Genomic DNA, 20,274 nt, shown 5'->3' with positions numbered 1-20,274 from the left:
GCAGTTGGCTTCTTGCAGCAGTATTGCCCCCATGGATAAGCTCCAAGAAGAGCCAGATTTTGAGATGAGATTATCAGGGAATTGGGGCAGCTTGTTGGGAAATGAAAGATTTGGGTCCATGAAAGAAAACAGAACAACTCAAAATTATATTAATTTATGTTCCAAATTCTTCTGCCATTAGACTTGCTGATTTCCATGATTGTCTTTGCATGGTTATTTAGGGTTTGGACAAGCTCCAGCTGCCTTCAACCTTGCTGAAGTTTGAGATCAGTTTGTAGTGAGTCACTGACCTCACCAAGATCTTGGGCCAGCACCTTATTACCAATTTTTGTTCAGCAAGCAGTGTACTTTTACTTGTTGCTGAACAATTGTCACCATTAACCAGAGTTCTCTTCCACTCATGATGATCAACAGTGTGTACCAGCTGGGCAAAATGAGAAAAGCTTCATAGGAAGAACAAGATCTGATACTCGACATTTCAATAGTTAGGTTGCTTTGCACCTCAATGGCCCGTACAACCCAAAGAAAATTATTTGATGGTCCAGGAGTGGCCATGATTAAGTTTTTGAGTGCTCCAGCTCTGTTTTGTACAAGGAACAGAAACGTAGATGAGTTAAGAATGGAGCTTGCCTATCCTGAGATCATAGGAAAAATAAGTTGTGATTTCCAGTCACTGAGGATTAAGGGAAAAGAACATATGAGATATGATGCGGCAAACTTAATGACAGCTGAACTAGTGCAGAGATTTATGAGTCAGAAGCATGTATTTAGACTTAAATCAGAAGGGTCAACATGCACAACTTACAGCCTGCAATAACAGCACTTAGTGTGAATTGCACATTTTTTTCTATTTTACTGTAGTGGGAAATCATGGAGGTCATGAATTGCATTTGCCATTCTCCACTCCTGAATTTCCAGTATACAATCAACTGTAACATAGTGACAAATATTGTATTATAAAGTTTACCCTCGTATCACAGTACGATGATTTAAAAAGAGCTTAATGAGTTAATAGAGCAAACTTTTGGCCTCAGCCCATTGATATAAAAAGCATCAAAAGCATCCAGAAATAAATCTGTTTACTTTTGAACAGGAAGGGTTATATACTTTTGTTGGAAAGAATGATGGAACAAGTGCTGACCATTGAGTCTCTGTCTCTAATTATCATGGAAGCTAATTTAGGAATATGCCACTTGGCTCATGTTCACTGTACTACCAGTGCTGGATCAGACGATGCGATCAGGATCACATTGCAGTAGCTTTGGAAATTCCACTGCTTGTGAAGCAGAGAGAAACTTGCAGGAACCAATCTCTGCACGTGTTTTTCTTTTGGACATCACTAATAGAATGCATTAATATTGCACTTTCATCTTCAACTCAAGACTCTAACATAAACATTATTTCAGACAAATAAATTCTAAAGTTTCTATTGTTATATAGTGTGCTATGGTTTTCCACTATTTATTCGTCACGGGTATGGGTAATTAGTATTTTATGAAACAAAAATTGACCAAACTCTCACTTAGCAAAATGCTATTCATGGGACTAGGTTTGGCTGTGAGCTGATCAGCCTCTGAGACTTGAGTTTGAATGTGATGCAGATTGTTGAGCTATGATCTCCACATTCCCTCACTGCCAGGTAAAATAGTCCGACCACAGACTCAAGCCATTTATTAGTATGACAAAACTGGGACTTCATCACCAATTGGCACTAAACTAGCAATATCAATCCTTGTGCCTTATGTGGAATTCAAATGGAAATCTTTTTTCTAAAGTTTCAGTAAATGCAGATTTTGGAGAAGTATTTGCATTATATCTAAAGAATGAATGTTTATTAATAACACAGAGCCAATAATTGTGTTCTCTTTTCCAATAATAAGCATTTGTCACCTTGACTTACCAAATATTCAGTTTGAACTTAAAGTGGAAAGTGCTGCTCTGTTGTTTCAGCAGTAAGGAAGCTTGCAAGTCTTTTGGTTATTGAGTATACTGTGTGGTAATTGCCATTTGGTTACACTCCTGGAGTTTTAATCTCTCATTAAAAATGTAGTCAAGTAGGGAGGCCTAGATCAGGCTCAATAGCATCAGGTTTTACGATTTTATGCTCCCTAGTTAGATTCATTCTCCGCAACTTCCACCATCTCCATTGGGATCCCACCACCAGCCACATCTTCCTCTCCCCACCCTCTGCACTTCCACAGGGATTGCACTGTCCATGACTCCCTTGTCCACTCATCCCTCCCCACCGATCCACCTCTCGGCACTTATCCTTGCAACCATGCTAAGTGTTACACTTCCATCACCACCACTCAGGGCCCTAAACAGTCCTTCCAGGTGAGGCAGTCCTTCGTATGTGAATCAATCTGTGTCATTTATTGCATCTGGCGCTCCCAATGCGGCCTCCTCTACATTGGTGAGACTCGACACAGATTGAGTCCGTCCACCGTAATAGCCAGGATCTCCTGGTGGCCAGCCATTTTAATTCCACTTCCTATTCCCATACTGACATGTCTGTCCATGGCCTCCCCAACTGCCCAGTTGAGGCTAGACACAGATTAGAGGGACAGAACCTCATATTCTGCCTTGGTAGTCTCCAACCTGATGACGTGAACATTGATTCCTCTAACTTCCAGTATTTGGTGTTGGTATTGATTTACTATTGTCACTTGTACTGAGGTACAGTGAAAAACTTGTCTTGCATACCGTTCGTACAGATCAATTCATTACATAGTGCATTGAGGTAGTACAGGGTAAAAACAATAACAGAATAACAGTAACCACTCCCCTCTGTTCCCCCCTTCTTTTCCCTTATACCACTGGCCCCATCACCCCTTCTTACCCCTCCCCCAGCCTCTCGATCTACCCATCACCCACACATTCCTCCCTCCGGTTCCCCTCCTCACAACCTTCCATTTATTCGATGGTTCACTGTCCTCTCCTTTCAGATTCCATCTTCTTCAGCCCTTTCTCACTTCCACCTATCACCTCCCAGCTTCTTACATCATTCCCACTCTCCCCCACCTGCCTATCGTCCCCTTCTCACCTGGATCCACCTATCACCCACCAGCTCTTGCTCCATCCCCTCCCCACACCTTTTAATCCTAGCTATCTCCCTTCTTTCTTTCCAGTCCTGATGAAGGGTCTTGACCTGAAATGTCAACTGTACATTCTCCTCCATAGATGCTGCCTGACCTGCTGAGTACCTCCAGCATTTTGTGTGTTGCTCCAGTTTGGGGCAGGTCTTTAATTTTCCACATTTAGTTCAATTGTAACAAATGGATTCCAAATAGAGGCCACACAAAAGAGAGAAAATTAAAGAAATTAGTGCAGAAATCATATTAGGTTGCTCTTGTCTTCCAGTGATTAGTTACGGAGTGCTACTGTCCAACCTCGATGTGACTTTGTTAATGCTATATCTGAGATGAACTTGTTTCAATGTCATGCCAGTGTATTATTTATTTCCAGTTTAATCTTTTGGAATATAGTTAGCAGATGGAAATAGGCTTATGTCAATTTACTCATAATCTTTCTGCTTTCTCTTCTCAGGCTGTTTATATGATGTCATTGTACATCAGTGTTTATTTTCAATATCTGAGTAGATATTTGCGTTTGTCATTCATTGTATTAATTCAGTACCATATTATTGAGAACTCTTGAGGGAACATGTATGAGATTTCGGCCTTTATTGGAATGCCAAGAGGCATGGCTTTAGTTTGGCCGACACCAGTAGCAGAATTGCATAGATACAGTATCTAGGAGGCTAATAGCAGGAGACAAATGCAGACATTTGGTTTTAGTGATGTCAATAGACCCAAATATTGCCAGGGATCCCTGCTATAACTCTGCCATCAAACAGGCTAAAACACCAAACAATTCACCCATTTTGTTCATTTTTTTATATATTCCATCACAATTACAATGGGAATTCCATGGATTCCCAGTTGAATTTACAGGCAAATGTATTTTATCTAATTCCTTCTTAGAAGTTGTGATCAATTTGGCATTCATGATCATTTATGATAATGCTCGCCAGATTGTATTAGCTCTTTTCAGGATAGTATTATTCCCTCTTATTACCATTCTTAAGAGAATTTTCAGACAGTTCTAAATAAAAGGGCATTGCGTTTTTAGGAAGAACTTGTACTCAAAAAGGTATTGGGCCAGATTGTGATCAATATAATCTTGCACTGCACGTACTCCCTGTGTTATTCTTATAGCTGTAATTAATGTATGTGTCCCTATAGGTCTAGTTGAGCTTGAGACCTGGCTGCTGTTCAGAGACATTAAATAAAATTCAAGAGGAGTCAAATTAAAAAGAATAAATTAGTTTGAAGTTATAAATGTCTTTAAATACCTTTAAATGCTAAAGATTAATTGAAAATATTAAGATCGAGCAAAATAATGACAAAACCACTTACCTGCATGTACCTTTTCAACCAAGATCGGTAACGCCATTCAAATGGATGGCATTGCACTAAATGTTTCAACTACCTCTGGCCTGAAGCAATGTGCATCAACTGCCTTTGCTTGATATTGGTACACCAGAATCTGATCTCCAGCTTGTTCCTGACATCCATACCACAATTCATGGACGTGGAAATCTGGAATAATAACCTGACCCATACTTTGCAGCAAGCAAATAATTCTCTATGGAACCAACAGAAAAATCCAGCTCATATTTCCTGTATTGTTCTACCACAATTCACCTTCAGTTGTAATTCCTCTTTTCTCCATTCTTTGTTTTGCTATACAGTGCTCGATAATTCTTTTGTGAATTAGTTACTATTGCAGTTGTTTGCGGTGATTATTGAATGTGTGGCTAGAGGAAACGTCTTAATGTAAGAACCATAGAATGGGGAAAGCCCAGTAAGACGATCCAACTCAGCTTGTCTCCTTTCAGGACTCATATCTATAGTTGTCATCTCCCTTCTGCTTTGTCATCCATATTGAACTTGACAAATATCAATGATTGGGCAGGTGCGAGTAAATGTCATATTTCCAAATTTGCTGACAATGCTAAACTGTGGAATTCTGAGTACAGAGAAGGATGTAAAAAGGCTTTAAGGACATGATGAGCATGTGCATGAGAACATGATAGATGGAATATTACATGGAAAATGTGAGGTGATCCACTTTGAGGCACAAAACAGAAAACGTCAGAGTATTTGTTAAATAGTGAGAAAATCAGCAGTATTAATGTTCAAAGAGACATAGGTGTGCTGGTACACAAGTCACTGACTGAACATACAGGTGCAGCAGGTGATTAGGAAGGAAATGGCATGTCGGCTTTTTTTATGAAAGGATTTGATTACAGGAGGAAGAAAGTCGTACTCCATTTGTTTTGAACCTTAGTGAGACTTTACCTGGAGTATTGAGAACAGCACTCACTCAATAGCAAATATGTATCAAAGAAAGGATCTATCTGCCATAGTGCAGTAAAGATTTACTAGACCAGTTCCTGGGAGAGATCGAGTCAGGCAGCATCTGCAGAAAAAGAAACATTTGCTGAGTTCTGACATAGGGTCTACGACCTAAAATATTAACTCTGTTTCTCTTTCCACAGATGCTGCCTTACCTGTTGAGTGATTGCCACATTTTTCATTTTTATTTCAGATTCCCAGAGTCTGCAGTTTTTTTATTTTTATTGAATAGACTAGAGCTGTATTCTCCAGAGTGTAGAAGAATGAAAGGAGATTTCATCAAAACTTAGAAAATTCTTGAAAGGCTTGATGGGTTAGATGCAGGGCAGATGTTTCCCTGGATTGAGGAATCTCGGATAAGGAGCACAGTTCAGCAATAATGGGTAGCCTGTTCAGGAGTGAGTTGAGGAGAAATTTCTTCACTCAGCAGGGTGAACCTTTGGAATTCTCCGTCCCTGGAGGGCTGTGGAGATTCAGTTGTTGAGTTCATTCCAAGCAGAGATTGACCGATTTCTGGATATGAAGGGATATGACAACAAAATGGAGCTGAGGGAGAAGATCAGCCATGATCTTGATGAATGGTGGAGCATGCTCAAAGGACCAGATGACCTACTCCTTCTCTAATTTATTTTATTCGTATGTAATCACAATGGTATTTCCATGTTTAGATTGCATGACAAACACTTGAATAAACCCAGGTAATGATATGTTTTTGTATACTGTTGAAAAGTAATATTTATTATATACGCCAAGAATTCCCGCAGGGATTCTTCAGCAACGGAGTGACTGCACTCCTGGAGAACCTGCCAATGTTTGAAACACTACTTTGGTGTGTGAACAAGAATGGTACCAGCTGATATCAGGAGCAAATAGTATACTTAAATATCTCTGGAGCTTTTAATGGAGTATTTTACAGCTGCCCTGTGCCCTGCTGACTTGTATTTTTATGCTCTTTAGGTGGGATTTTGTTTTGATCTAGTGAAAATAGAATCTTGAGCTCCAGTCTATGTTGATGTAGTTATAGCACATCACAGAAATAGGTGAAAGACTGGTACGATATTGTGGACAAGATATACCTTAACATCATTCTCATTTTGGCAGAAAAGTTAAACCTTTCCAGCTGATGTACATTCTTTAAATTGAAATAACATTAAAGTAATTGGGGATCAGAAAACTATCTACTAACTCTTTCCTAGCACAGAAGAATTGGTCTTCGAAGCCAATCTTCTCACCCAAGACATCACTTCAGGATCATAGTGCTTAAGCTCCATATGAAAAGTTGCAAGTAACAGTCAGATCACCTAAACATCAGACAATAACCCTGGCCAACAACAGAATCTAAACACATCCCTTGTACACTCAGTAATATTAACTATGTCAAATTCCCCTCCATCAAAATCTAGTGATTACCATTGCCAGAAAGTTAGCTTATCCGGTCATATTAATTATTGGTTGAAAAAAATATATCAGAGACTAGGTATCTTAAAGCAAGTGACTAACCTCTAACTAGGCATATCGGAGTCTGGTGGATTTCTTTTCCATTTGCCCTTATGGACTAAATAGGAAGGACCTATTTCTCTTAACTGAGGAGCAGCAACGCCTTGCTATTGCACTCTGCCAACTTTTATATCCGGACTATTGTTGTACTTACGAAATAACTAAATCATTAAAGCAATCTAAGTTATTTACTGTATCTCTGTTAGTTACTTCATCTGTTAATTTAGTCTGTTAATTTATCTCTTTAAAATGTCAGACTCAATAATACCTCCATGCACATATCAACCCATAACGTGGGCTCAATGAATATATGAATTAGGATCAGGAGTAGGCCATTGAACCCCTGATCAGCATTCAAAAAATCGTGGTTGGTCTGATTATAATACTCCTGCCTGCTCTGGTAAACTTTAACACACGTCTTATCAAGAATCTATCTACCTCCGCCTTAAAATAGTCAAGGACTCATGTTTCTATCACCCTTTGAAGGAGACCAAAGACTACAACCCTCTGAGAAAAAAAAATTGCTTCATCTCAATTTTAAATGGGCAACTCCCTAGATCTAGATTCTCTCATGAAACACACTATTTATCAAGGATGATTTACTTCCTGCTGCTAATATGCAACTCGTCAGCCAAACAAGTGTGAAACTGGCAGATAAACATGTGAAATGAATTGACCTGATGTAGCGCTAGAACGTTTAGAGGAAGGAAATAAGAAAATAAGATTAAGAGTAGGAATTGTGATCTAAACATTGTTTTATTAATAAATGGATGACAGTGAAGGTATCCCAAAATAATTGCCATCATTTATATGCAAATTATATAATTAATTTGTGGTTACGCCCAGCAAGCTTTGATTTCAATCCTACAGTTTGGAGATGGTTGCCACCTGTTCCACTTAAATATATTTGTTTGAATATGTTTTATAGGCACTGTCTATTCAAACAAATATAATAAAATGAAAAAAAAGTAGTTAGACTAAACTGAATTCTTTACAATTGTTTAACAACAGGTTTAAAATGAAACCATTTGTTTAGAATTAGGATTTCTATTAAATGTTGGACATGATGGTAAAGTTTACCTATCACAATGGTTTAATCCTAAAATTTGCTCAGCAATTGTAACATCTGTTCAAACTGAAATACTGCTGGGAGGGGAGAAGGAGACGAACAGGCACCCGTCAATATGTAACTAATAAGGTGATGTGAAGTTAGTCAGGGTCTCTCACTAGCAATGAGATCGATTTACATCACTTGTGCCACTTGTCATGCAGTATGCTGGTCTGTTCAAGATTCCTAACATTCCTCTTCGAGATAAAAAAAGATTTTCAGCTTCCCTATACCCTAACATGAGCTGTGATGGCACACTGACTGTGTGCTAAGTTAGTCTATGCAACTTTGACAATGATTCAATGGTTTTACTTCTAGGTGATTTTGAAATGTTACTGCACTGAGTGAGGTGGGGGGGCATTTGCCCCCCACTGTATCACCTGCCATGTCTAACGGTTACCGTACTCTTTCCCAGCATCTAAATGACTTGAAGAAAGAAAATTTCAGCCTCAAGCTCCGGATCTATTTCCTGGAGGAGAGAATACAGCAGAAATATGATGACAGCAGTGAGGACATCTACAAAAGGGTAGGAGACTTCCCACTTTTTCTGTTTGGTCAAAATATTGAAATATATTCACTGCAAGATCTCAAAATGCAATATTTCTAACCTAATATGTTGGAAAATGAACAGGCAGTACTAGGGAGGTTCAAATGTTAATATCACCCTTTTCTTATTAATTTCCCAGATCAACTGTTCTACCACAAAAAGCATAAGACACTCTGCCCCTTTTATCAGGGGTAAGTTACTCCTAACTAATGTGCAATGTATCAGCCAAATAGAGCGTGAAGCTGACAGAGAAATATGTGAAGCTCATCAACCTAAGGTAGTGCACAAAAGTTCAGAAGAGAAAAGGGAGAAATAAAATTAAGAGGATTTATGATGCAGTCATTGTTAAATCAATGAATTATTAATGCTGAAATAGTGTCAGGCCATGATTGCAGTGCAAATTCCACAATAAATTTGTATTAAATTGTGATTACCCAGCTAACTTCAAGTTCAGTCCTACACTTTGAAGATAATTGTCAAAATATAGTGCATTATCTCAATTATCTGCAATAACCTTGTATGTCAGGGTAAACTTCTGCATAAAGCAACCAGGAATCAATGCGGAAATTTTAATTAATTTTTTCACTTACTCTTCGTCATAAATCAAAAGGAAAGTGTTGTTGCCTGGGTGTCTGTACCTGAAAGGATTTTATATCCAGCTAGATATTCATACCTGATAGAATTTAAGATTTTAATTCCAGTTCATATCTGGAAGAATTTGTTATCTTGCTGTATTTGAGTTATCAGCACATTTTAAGAATATCTCAGTTTGGGAAAAATGACTTACTTCTACCTGCACATCTTGGCAACTTGACTAGATAATGTAATTGACAATCAGAAGCATAAAAATATCTTTGGTTAATTTAAAACTTGCTTATCTACAGAAACTGGCAGTGAACAGGTAAACACCAAATCGATATTTAACCAGTCAAAGGCAAACTGAAAAAGGATTATGTTAAAGCCACAAAGACCAGGAGGAACATTCAAAGATCTGGTCAAACAGGTGGACTTTAAATGGTTGTTTAATGGTGAAAGGGCATTTGAAGGCATTTAGGAAAGAACTCTTGATTAACTCTAGTTACTAACTGAGCTGATTGGTAGAGGATTGAAGACACTTTTTAAAAACTGCAGAAAGATGTGTAATAACAGAGGATCTGCAACAAAGACCTGTGACTGCACTAAATGATTCAAAAAAGCATTTTGAAGATTGTAATTAAACAACAAAGTAAAACAAAAACTCTTAACGATGTAAAAACTTGAGAAGCATCATAAGTATGAGGAAGAAGTTAAAGGAGTAAATTCCAAATTCATGGTCTATATATTTGAAGCCATAGAGGATGAAGAGAATAGATAGTGAAGAGATCAGACTTGCTCTACCTTATTACTGTGTAGTGTAGGGAATACATTCTCTGAATGTGTTAGACTGAGAGGCTTGTTATAAGTATGATGCTTTTCATGGTTACAAGAGATTATTAAACCTAGAATCCATTTTTATGTTGAGTTTAGCTGTTTGTCCGCTTTCAACAGTGGCCTGGTAATCAACTTTTCAGCTTATTGGTTTACTGCCTATGGGTGCAATCATTTAACACCAGCTAGTTAACGTTCATGTTTCATGTGCATTTGTGCAATTCCCAGTGGTGCTGAAGTGGGCAAACATGTCATCACTTGGTTAGATGGAAATAATACCAACTGTACCAAATTCCTTGCAGTCTGTGGAAATTTTGGAGGCATTTTAATGTTGTTGGGTAGGTGGGCAGTTAAAATGGGCTGGGCTAATTATTTACTGGAGCTACTTAGGTCTCATCATGGTTGATTTTAATACAGTCTCCTTAACCACCCAACTACCACCAACTGGATCATAATTAGCATATTCAAATTAGGGGCCTATGTTTTCAATCCGGTGCTGTCAACATTTTAACACCCATGAGCAGGCTGAAGCATCTGAGGAAGGTGGGTACACAGAGAGAACTTACTTGTTAAGTAATTCACTCTTCTTACCCTCATAAGGATAGAACCCTATTCTGGTTTCTTCTCCTGCTGTCTAATTCCCTGCAATGAAATCCTTCCTGAGACCCCTCTCTCACAGTTATCCACATCCCATTTCTGGCAAAGCCAGCAGCCATTGCCCGCCTCGAACAGGAAGAAAGTGAAAGAGCAGCAAAGTATTTTCTGGTTGATCAGTAGTTAAAACTGCTACGATCTTGAGTCAGAACCAACACTTGTACTCTCATGTAAAGCTAAAATCTTCTGTCTCCTTGCATGCAAGCTTCCTTAGTTCAGAACCAAAGAAATCCAAGCTCTCTCCATTTTGAAAGAATAATTTAAAAATTATTGCAGTTAGTCCGTTATAGATTTTGTCCATTTTTTATTGGTTATGAGTTGAGTGTTTCATATTCAACAAGGAAAGGGTTAACAACTGGGCTATGATATCTAGTGGTGAAAATGGGGGTGGGGGGGGTGGCAAGGGATTGTAGATTTAATAAGAGAAAGCCACAATATACACACTGTCTCATAAATCCACAATCATATTAGAAGAAGTCATAAAGGTATCACAACTGCTTTTGATATATTGTTTTAATTTGTTGTTTTATATGTCGGTGTTGCGAGCAAACAATTCATATTTTGTTAGAATTATTTCTAATGAAGGTAAGATCCATTACAATTTATTTTTCAAAATTGTGCCCCATGAAACCAAATGATGTATTTTTATGGGGTATAAATCAGACACATTGGCTATCTTCACCACCATTATTTCAAGAAGGAAGTGAATGAGTTATAGGATGGATATGAACGTGTGTGATGTATAGGCACGCAAGTTGGATGAAAACTTAGTTAGATCAGTGCGTGTTTGAACTATATTTGCCCTATAGTTGTTGAGCCAATAATTCAGGCTGACATTCTAGTGCAATATTTTGATGAGGAGTTAAACCAAGGTTCTGCCTGCCTTTTGGGTGCTTGCAAATAAAGGAAGCAAAATATAAAGGAAGTTTATTGTATTCTTATACCTTCTGTTATCTTCTTATGGGCTGAATGTCTTCCTTCCATGTAGTTATAAGGTTCATGCCTGCTCCGAGGGAAGCAATCCCATGAGGCCGATTCTCCCTTTCCCTATTTCCCTTCGGCCCTACAATTTACCTTCTCTCAACGTACCCGTTAACTCCCCCTCGATTCTTTTTGCTATTAACCAACACTGAATAATCATTTAAAGCAGCCAATCTTTAAGAGCGTGGCTTTGGAATAAGGGAGGAAACTGGAGCACCTGGAATAAACCCATACAGACACGGAGAATATGCAAACTCCATACAGACAGCACCCAAGGTCAAGATTGGCTTCAGCTCCCTGGAGCTGTGAAGCAGCAGTGCCAGTTGCTGCACCACTGAAATGACCAGATCGTAACAACTTCATATTAAATTCACTCTTGATGTGCAATCACTGTTACCATACGAACAGACATAAGAGCCAAATTCATATATATTTATATCATGGTCCCACATTTTTCCCCAAAGACTATTTTGGCTAAGATATACACAATAAATGGTTGGACGTCAGGAAGCATTAAGGAACCATTGTACATGTCCAAGATCCCAGATGGCAGTAATGTAGGTGGATAAGGTGGTTAGGAAGGTATAAGAAATTCCTGCCTTCATTAGCCAGGGTATAGAATATAAGAGTAGTTATGGGTGAACCATAGGAAGCATTAGTAGGCTATAGTTGGAGTACCGTGCGCAGTTTGGTTGCCACAGTATAAGAAGGATATGATTGTACCTGGAAAAGGTATAGACGATATTCACTAGGATGTTGACTGGGATGGTCTATTTCAGCTATGAGGAGAGAGTGGATAGGTTCGATTTGTTTTCCTTGGAGTGGTGACCTTATTGAGGTATACAGAATTAAGAGGGGCATAGATAGGGTAGATCGACCATGACCAGAAGACATAGGTTTAATGTAATGGGTAGGAGATTTAGAAGGGATTTGAGGAAGAATTTTTTTCACCCAGATGGTAGTTGAAATATTTAGATGAGCACTAGAAAACACTGGTATAGAAGGCCATGGACCAAGTGCTGGGAAGTAGGATTAGTATAAATAGGTATTTGGTGGCTGGCACAGATGTGGTGGGCTGATGACAGGTTTCTGTGCCTCTATGACAGTCTGTTTTTTTTTCTGTGGTTGGTTAAGTATATTTGGAGGCCAACACCTTGGTTCCAATAACCTGCATGCATCTTTTGAGAAGAAAAGATTGGCTGGACAGAAGGAAAATAATATATCTTACTCACGTTTTTTTTTCAGAAGCCTGCAATATACTCTTTTCTAACTAGTCCTTAACCTCCTTTCCACATTCCCAACCCCCATGCTATATTCTCCTTCTCTCCTGCTCAGTGCCTCTGTTTTTCTTCATCAAGCACTGAGAGGTATTTGGGTTACATGAGCAGCATGTGCCTAGGTAGACAATCAGGCAAAGGGTTCTCAAATCACCATCTTCTTCTTCTTTGAACAGCCCACTGGGTGGTGCATGTGCAGCCATATATGTAACACTTCCTGATAATTACTTAAAGGATACTATCTAAAATTGTAGTTTTTGTGATAGACTGCTGTTTTAAAACTCCCCGTTAAAATGTTTCCTACTCTTCATAATTACAAAAGAATCTTGTAAACATGTGAAAAATTAAAATTCCAAGGGAGAGTCATGTTCATTATCAGCTGGATTGATGCTGGAGTATTACTCTGATCCAGTATCCAAGCTGGGAAAAATCAGGTTGGCAAATTCAAATGTCCACTGAGCATGTGATTCTTGAGTTTTTGGTTTGAGCAGAAAGGCTATCCTGAGATATAATTTTTATGTCTATTTAAACATAGCATTCTTGTGACTAATAAGAGGCAAATAGTGTTTTTAATCCACTTCACTCACCTAAAGCCTGTGCTCTGCTTTTTACACATCTTATTCTCAAAACTGTCCTGTGGTTCAGTCAGCAGATCTACTCCTCAGTTATAGCACTGAGTTGTACTCAGGTTCTAAATTTGATCACCAGTTTCTGCTGAGTTTACTGATCTATGATAGGACAGGGCTATGATAGGACTCAGTGCCCCTGAATTTGGGAGGAGAAGGATCAAAGAAAAAATTCCTTATGATACTTAAATTCTGTCTAAATAACTGTTGACAAAGGGATAAAAATGCCAAGTGAGAACAACATTGATCTTGGTATTATGCCTTCCATTGTAAGATATCCTGTCAACATTTATATGTCAGGAATGATTGAAATACATGGCAGTTCTTGTCTTATAGCAAAACAGAAGGAGCTATTCAACCTATTATGTCCATGCTCTTCTCCTTATTTTCTCTCACACATGCCTATCAACTCCCTTTTAATTCTTTTTGCCATTAACCTACACCAAGAGGTAACTTATAGTAGTCAGTTAAGCTGCCAGCATGGTTTGGGATGTGGGAGGAAATTGGAGCACCCTGAGGAAACCCATACAGTTACAGAAAGAAGACACAAATTCAGCACAGACAGTACCCAAAGTCCTCAGTGATGACCTTAGTAAGGTGCTAAAAGTTGCAAGCTTCAATAAAATCATATTTCAGTTTGTTTATGATTTTAGAACTCAGATGGGAGAAGAAAAAAACTAGGTAAATAAAGTTCTATATTATAAAAGGGGCTAACTTCAAAGGAATATTATTAGATGTAAAGTATTCCCTCTTCTGCGGAGTATTCCCCCTTGCACACTCCCTAGGTGGATAGTAAGTATGACAAATGTGGTAACAGGTTTATTACTGACCTGCCACAAAATCTGCCTCGTGCTTGGGAGCTGCCAACCAATGGGAGAGTTCTGCATCATATTTATCCCAGGTTGGGTTTATTCTTAGAGCTGTTGCTGAGGAGACAACAAACCTAAATTTAGAAACTATTGCTTGCGTCGCTTCCTGCAACAAATTACCTACGACGGTTTAATCATAAAATGTGACTGAATGCTACTCAGAAATAATTAAAAAGGAGGGTGTGAATAAATTCAGGGGTTATGCAGGACCATCGTTTGAATATAGATTCTATCTCTGATTTTTGAGTGCAAAACTATGAATTATCCAGTAATTTGATTTAGCTCATAGAATTAAAACAGCAACATTAAAAATTTTGAAAATAGTACATATACCAGAATTGAAGTTAGCTGACTTGGAAGAGCAATGCATTTATTTTATATTCTGCATTTAAATGATATTGAACACCACCCTCTCCTATTTCTACTTGCTTGATAGAGAATTAACCTGCGGCACGCTGTCTTAATCTGAAAAGCAACTGGAACCTGAGAGTGGTGGTTTAGGCTGCCCAGTATCTTTATTGGGCAGTAGCCAATGGTTTGAATGTCAAAGCCATAAGGCTTTCCTATATGGTTGGTGTCAAATCTACTGCTTATCTTGATAAGCAAATATTCTAATTTAACAAAAAACTTCAATTAGTGGCTTCTCTAAAAAATGGCAAAATAAGTTAGTCCAGTGAGTTTCCATGAGAATGGAGATTATGTAGCATGTTTACCTTGCGAGAGTTGTGATCCTGAAGTTCCTGACTATTGATAAAGTTCCTGACTGTTGAGATGGAGGTCTTGGTTCGCTCCCAACTTTAACTGATGTTTGAACTTAATTTCACCACTTGTATTGGTATTGGTTTATTATTGTCACTTGTACTGAGGTACAGTGAAAAACTTGTCGTGCATACTGATCGTACAGGTCAATTCATTACACAGTGCAGTTACATTGGGTTAGTACAGAATGCATTTATGTAGTACAGGTAAAAATAGTACAACCACTACTTAATGCCAAAGAGTTGGATATAAAGATATAGGGGATAAGAATGTTCTAGAGTCATATTCACAAAATGCTTTTCTTGGCCGGCAGATTATACAGCATACTGTTTAAAGCAACAATGAGCAAATGAGACATAAGTCTGACTTGGAAAGAACATCTAGAAAATGCATTGTATGTAGGCCCAACACAGAAGAGAAAGGAAGGTTAAAATTCAGGATGAGCCTTACAGGCCATCCCTGGCTTTAGAATGCTTGACTTACGGACAACCACAACATTAGAATGAGCTCCCATAATATTATTATGTTCAAAGGTCCAACATACATAATACGTATATACATTTATTCTTTCCTGCGAATGGCAGAATTAGTTTCCTCTCTCTACTCTTTCTTATCAGTTTTGTACGCTTTTGGTGCTATTCATTACAATACTATGAAGGTATGGTTACCATGATTTTTGTGTATTTTCCGATTTATGGACAAAATCGACTTATGGACATCTGTAAAAACGGAACCCATTTGTTACCCGGCATGGCCTATATTTGAAATTTCTGACAGCTTCTCCCAATCATCTGCTCTAACACCAGGAGAACATCTGAAGGAACCATAACCAACTTCCTCAAAGTCTAATCCTCCACCAAAATTAAAGTCAGGTTACCCGAAAGACCCTAAAGCAGTCTCTGAAATTTGTACTGTAGGATGTTGCCTTTCAGGTGTGATTAAACCAAGGTGTTGTCTGCCTTCTCAGGTCCTTTGGTATTATTGAAGAAGAGCAGGGGAGCTTTTCCAAGAATAGACTCAGCATTTGCTGCACAAGAGGAAACTCTAAGAGACCTGCTGTACTTGTGCCTCTTCAAAACAGCAGCACAATTTAGGCCCATACCCCAGGTTTTACCCTAAGTCTGCAGGTTTCTCTTCGCATTTTAAAGTATCTTTTTCAAAAGTTCTATTGAATCTAACTCCATTTTCTATTCAAGGAATGCATTCAGATCTTGACAACCCCCATGTGAAGAAATGTTATCTCCAGTTCTTTAGTCAATTGTTTTAAATTTGCAACTTCTGAAAACCAATGAAAGAAACTGTATTTCACTACATCATATGTCTTTATTTTGTCGCTCCATAACTTTCTGTGCTCCAATGAGAACAATCCCTACTGCTGCAATATCTCCACAAACTATAAAACATTCATGCATAAATCTCAACTTTCTATTTCATTAAAGAGCTCAATCAGGTCAATCAAGCATAATTTACTTCCAGCAAATTTGTTTTGACTCTGATTAACATGTGCTTCTCCAAGTGAGAATTAATTTTGTCTTTAAGAATGGTCTCTCACAGCTTTCTCACCAAGGTTTATCCCTTAAACAACATAAGCAAAAATAAGTAATCCAGTGATTCATCACTTTGCTTTTATGGGACACTGCAGTGTGTAAATTGGCTACCATACTTACAAAGTTACTACAGTGACTGCACTTCCAAAGTACGTACTTGGCTGTAAAGCATTTTAGGACATCTTGAAGTCATGAAAGGTGTAAGATAAATGTAGATCTTTTTATCTTTCTTCATTTATCAAAGCTCACCAAATCATTTACCTTTCAGAACATCGAGCTGAAAGTTGAAGTGGAGAGCCTGAAACGAGAATTGAATGTAAAAACTGGGCTACTTGAGAAAGCCTCGTAAGTCACAGTTATTGCTTCCACCTGAATCATTGTGCATGTCATAAAGTATGCGGTTACTGTAAAGTAATTCTGTCACAATTTCCACCAAGGTTATATTTGTTTGGAAGCAGCTGGCTGCTTCATATATGATCTCAATTTGAAATATTGGTGGAACAATGTGAAGTGCTTTTTCTTTGTTAATGAAAATACACCACAGTATATAAATTATATACTTTACATTCTTGTTGATACGAATAATGAATCTATGCTGCCATGTACCAGGTGACCATCTGAAACTGTCCTTCAGAGACTGTCCAGAAATTCTAGTGTATCCCATTGGGTGAAGTAGGTTGTTGTAGCAGGGCATGCCAGTAACTGTTTCACCATCATGAGGCTGTAAACTTCCATAGAACTTGAGGCCAACTGAGCTGGTATTATACCTTTTTGCCATTCAACTTGGGTTGGTGGTAGAAAGGAACCTGGGCTCACATTGGTAATCCATTTAATGGCAGAGGGAAGAGAAGGGTGATTATTGGGTTGTTGGTAAAGTTCAGGGACTCTATAGAAATTGTGGAGACTGGGGTGAATCAGAGGGTTGGCGGGTTAGTTTTGTGGATGGGGAAGAGGTTAGTAGCTTACAAGAGGTTAGTAGCTCACAAGTGGGAGGGTTGGGGTAGAGTGATCAGTGAATGGGCAGAGGAATCAGAGCCCCTCAGGATCTGGGCATAATTGTTCTTGAGCTGCCTTCTTGAATCACTGCAGTCATTCTAGTGAAGGTACTCCCACGTTGCTGTTGAGTAGAGAATTCCAGGATTTAGATCCAGCAACTGTGAACAACCAGCAATATACTTCCAAATTAGATAGTGTGCAACTTGATGGAACCTGCAGTTGGTGGTGTTCCCTAGCACCTACTACCCCTATCCTACTTGGTGATAATGGTTATGGTTTGGGAGGGGCTGTCAGAGTAGCATGGGCAAATAACTACAGTCAATTTTGTAGATGGTGCATACTACAGCCCTTGTGTGTACAGTGGAAGATGGGAATATTAGGAGTGGTGGATAGTGCACTAACTAAGATAGCTGCTTTGTCCAACTTCTAGTGTTGTTGAAGCTGCACCCATCCAGGCTAGTGGAAAGGAATTCATCCCACTCCTGATTTGCTCCTTGAAGATATTTGAATGGCTTTCAACAGTGATGTAATGTAAATATGGGACATTTTTAATGGAGTCCCAGTCACATTAATCACATTGCCTGAGGGAATACCCAACAACGTCCTCTCCCACAATGCTTAAAGGGAGCCTTCAACAGGGAACGATATTACTTGATCCCAATCTGATATGGAAATCACGTGAGTTGTGCAAGTGTGGGTCATGGCAGGTACAACTTCAAGACTGATGTGTAATGAATGATGCAGAAAAGTTGAGTTTCTCTCCATGGTAAATATATGTTCAATCATGGGCACTCCAATAAACAATCTAATATATTTCGCCATGGACAGACCAACTAGATAGGCAATTGTGAGGTTTCTTGAGTACACCATAAATAATTCCATAGCACTTTATGACTGCTTTCTCTCCCTGTTTCCCTGAAAGTACCAAAAAAGTTATTGTGGCTCCAGGTCATCCAATGTGCTCAGTCACTTGATTGTCTTCTGCTTAGTCCTCTATTTGACTATGCAGTATTGGGTCTTTGTGATTGCATAGTTAGTCTACTACAAGTGAAATTCCAGGGAGTATCCAACTGTGTCCAGTTTTCCAAATCTTATGCTTCCTCTTTTGAACAGTTTGCAAGGGGCAATAATTCCTCCCAGCCTTCATGTTTCTGGCCCTCGAGTTGAGATCCAAAAAGCTGGAACTGCTGGACTTTTTTCCAGATATAAAGTTTGAAGTGAGACGATATGTAATTATTATATTTTTAGAGTGGTGTTGATGTTGTTAAAAAGCCATATTTGGGAAACATTTACTATTATAGTTCCAGAGTTGCACCGTTAGTGAATCAAGTGATATGTTCTAACAATTTTCTTTTGGGGCTAGGGCTAGTGCATAGAGATTTGTACCTATTAATTGAAAGTGATTGTAAATTAGCTGAAAACCGTAACATTCAGTAAATAATTGATGTTATCATTCTTGCTTCTTGGCAATTATGTCAAGGACACAGAAGAGTGAGCTCAGGGAGGGGTATGTGGAGACACAGGAGACTGCAAGATGTTGGAAACTGGAGCAAAAAACAAGCTGCTGGAGGAACTCAGTGAGTCAGGCAGCATCTGTGGAGGGAAATGGACAGTGGACATTTTTGGTCAAGATCCTTCATCTGGACTGAAAGATTAGTGGAGCAAAAGCCAGTTTAAAGAGGTGAGGGGAAGGGGCGGGGCCAGAGCTGGCAAGGTATGGAGCAGTTGATTGGTAGATGGAGTCAGTTGGGGGAGGGAAGCGTGGAAATAGCGACAGAGGCTGGGAGGTAATAGGTGGAGGCAACAGAGGGCTGCAGATGATGGAATCTAATTGGAACGGATGGTGGAACATGGAACCAAAAAATGTAGGTCAGGTGGCCATATGGGAACAAATTAGGGGAGGGGACCCAGTGTGAAGGTGATGGGCAGATGGAATAAGAAGAGGGGGGAAAGAGACTGGGTGATAGGGGGCTGGGGAGGATGGGTTTGGAAACAAGGGTGTGTGTGAGGGGACCTGGGTAGATCAGAAGGAGAGAGAAGCTAGCCAGGCAGAACATGAGGTGCTGTTCCTCTAGTTTGCATTTGGCCTCACCCTGGCAGTGGAGGAGGCCGAGGACAGACAGGTTGGTGTGGGAATGGGGAGGGGAATTAAAATAGCTTGCAACTGGAAGCTCCAGATGGCCGTGGTGAACGGAATGCAGGTGTTCAGCAATGCAGTCGCCTAGTCTGTGGTTGGTCTCATCGATGTTGAGGAGGCCACATCGAGAGTACCAAGTGCAATAGACGATGTTGGAGGAGGTACATATGAATATCTGTCTCACTTAGAAGGGCTGTTTAGGTCCTTGGATGGTGGAGAGGAGGAGGTGTTTGTAGGTTCAAGTGCCACAACCTCGTGTGGTTGCAGGCGAAAGTGCCTGGGAAGGATGAGTGAACTAGGGATTCACGCAGAGAGTGGTCCTTGTTGAAAGCAGACAGGGGTGGGGAGGGGAAGATGTGGCTGATGGTGGGATAACATTTTAGCTGGGGGAAATATCAAAGAATGATTTGCTGGATGTGGAAGCTGGTAGGGTGAAAGGTAAGGACCAG

At 39.3% G+C, this 20,274-nt stretch overlaps 1 protein-coding gene across 2 annotated transcripts in view; it reads left to right on the top strand.

Annotated features, from left to right (window-relative positions):
• The window catches only part of pde4dip (phosphodiesterase 4D interacting protein), a 342,932-nt gene that overhangs the window by 149,723 nt on the left and 172,935 nt on the right, over positions 1-20,274 (top strand). For both annotated transcript variants that reach the window (XM_052010871.1, XM_052010870.1), the window contains exons 4-5: positions 8,441-8,551; positions 16,961-17,037. In XM_052010871.1, the coding sequence (XP_051866831.1) occupies positions 8,441-8,551; positions 16,961-17,037 (188 nt within the window). The remainder of the gene's footprint in view (positions 1-8,440; positions 8,552-16,960; positions 17,038-20,274) is intronic.

The sequence above is a fragment of the Pristis pectinata genome, chromosome 3, assembly GCF_009764475.1.
Source record: "Pristis pectinata isolate sPriPec2 chromosome 3, sPriPec2.1.pri, whole genome shotgun sequence".
In the NCBI taxonomy this organism is placed as follows: Eukaryota; Metazoa; Chordata; class Chondrichthyes; order Rhinopristiformes; family Pristidae; genus Pristis; species Pristis pectinata.
Note: the sequence above shows the minus strand (reverse complement) of the source record. Positions and strands in the feature narration are given on the sequence as shown.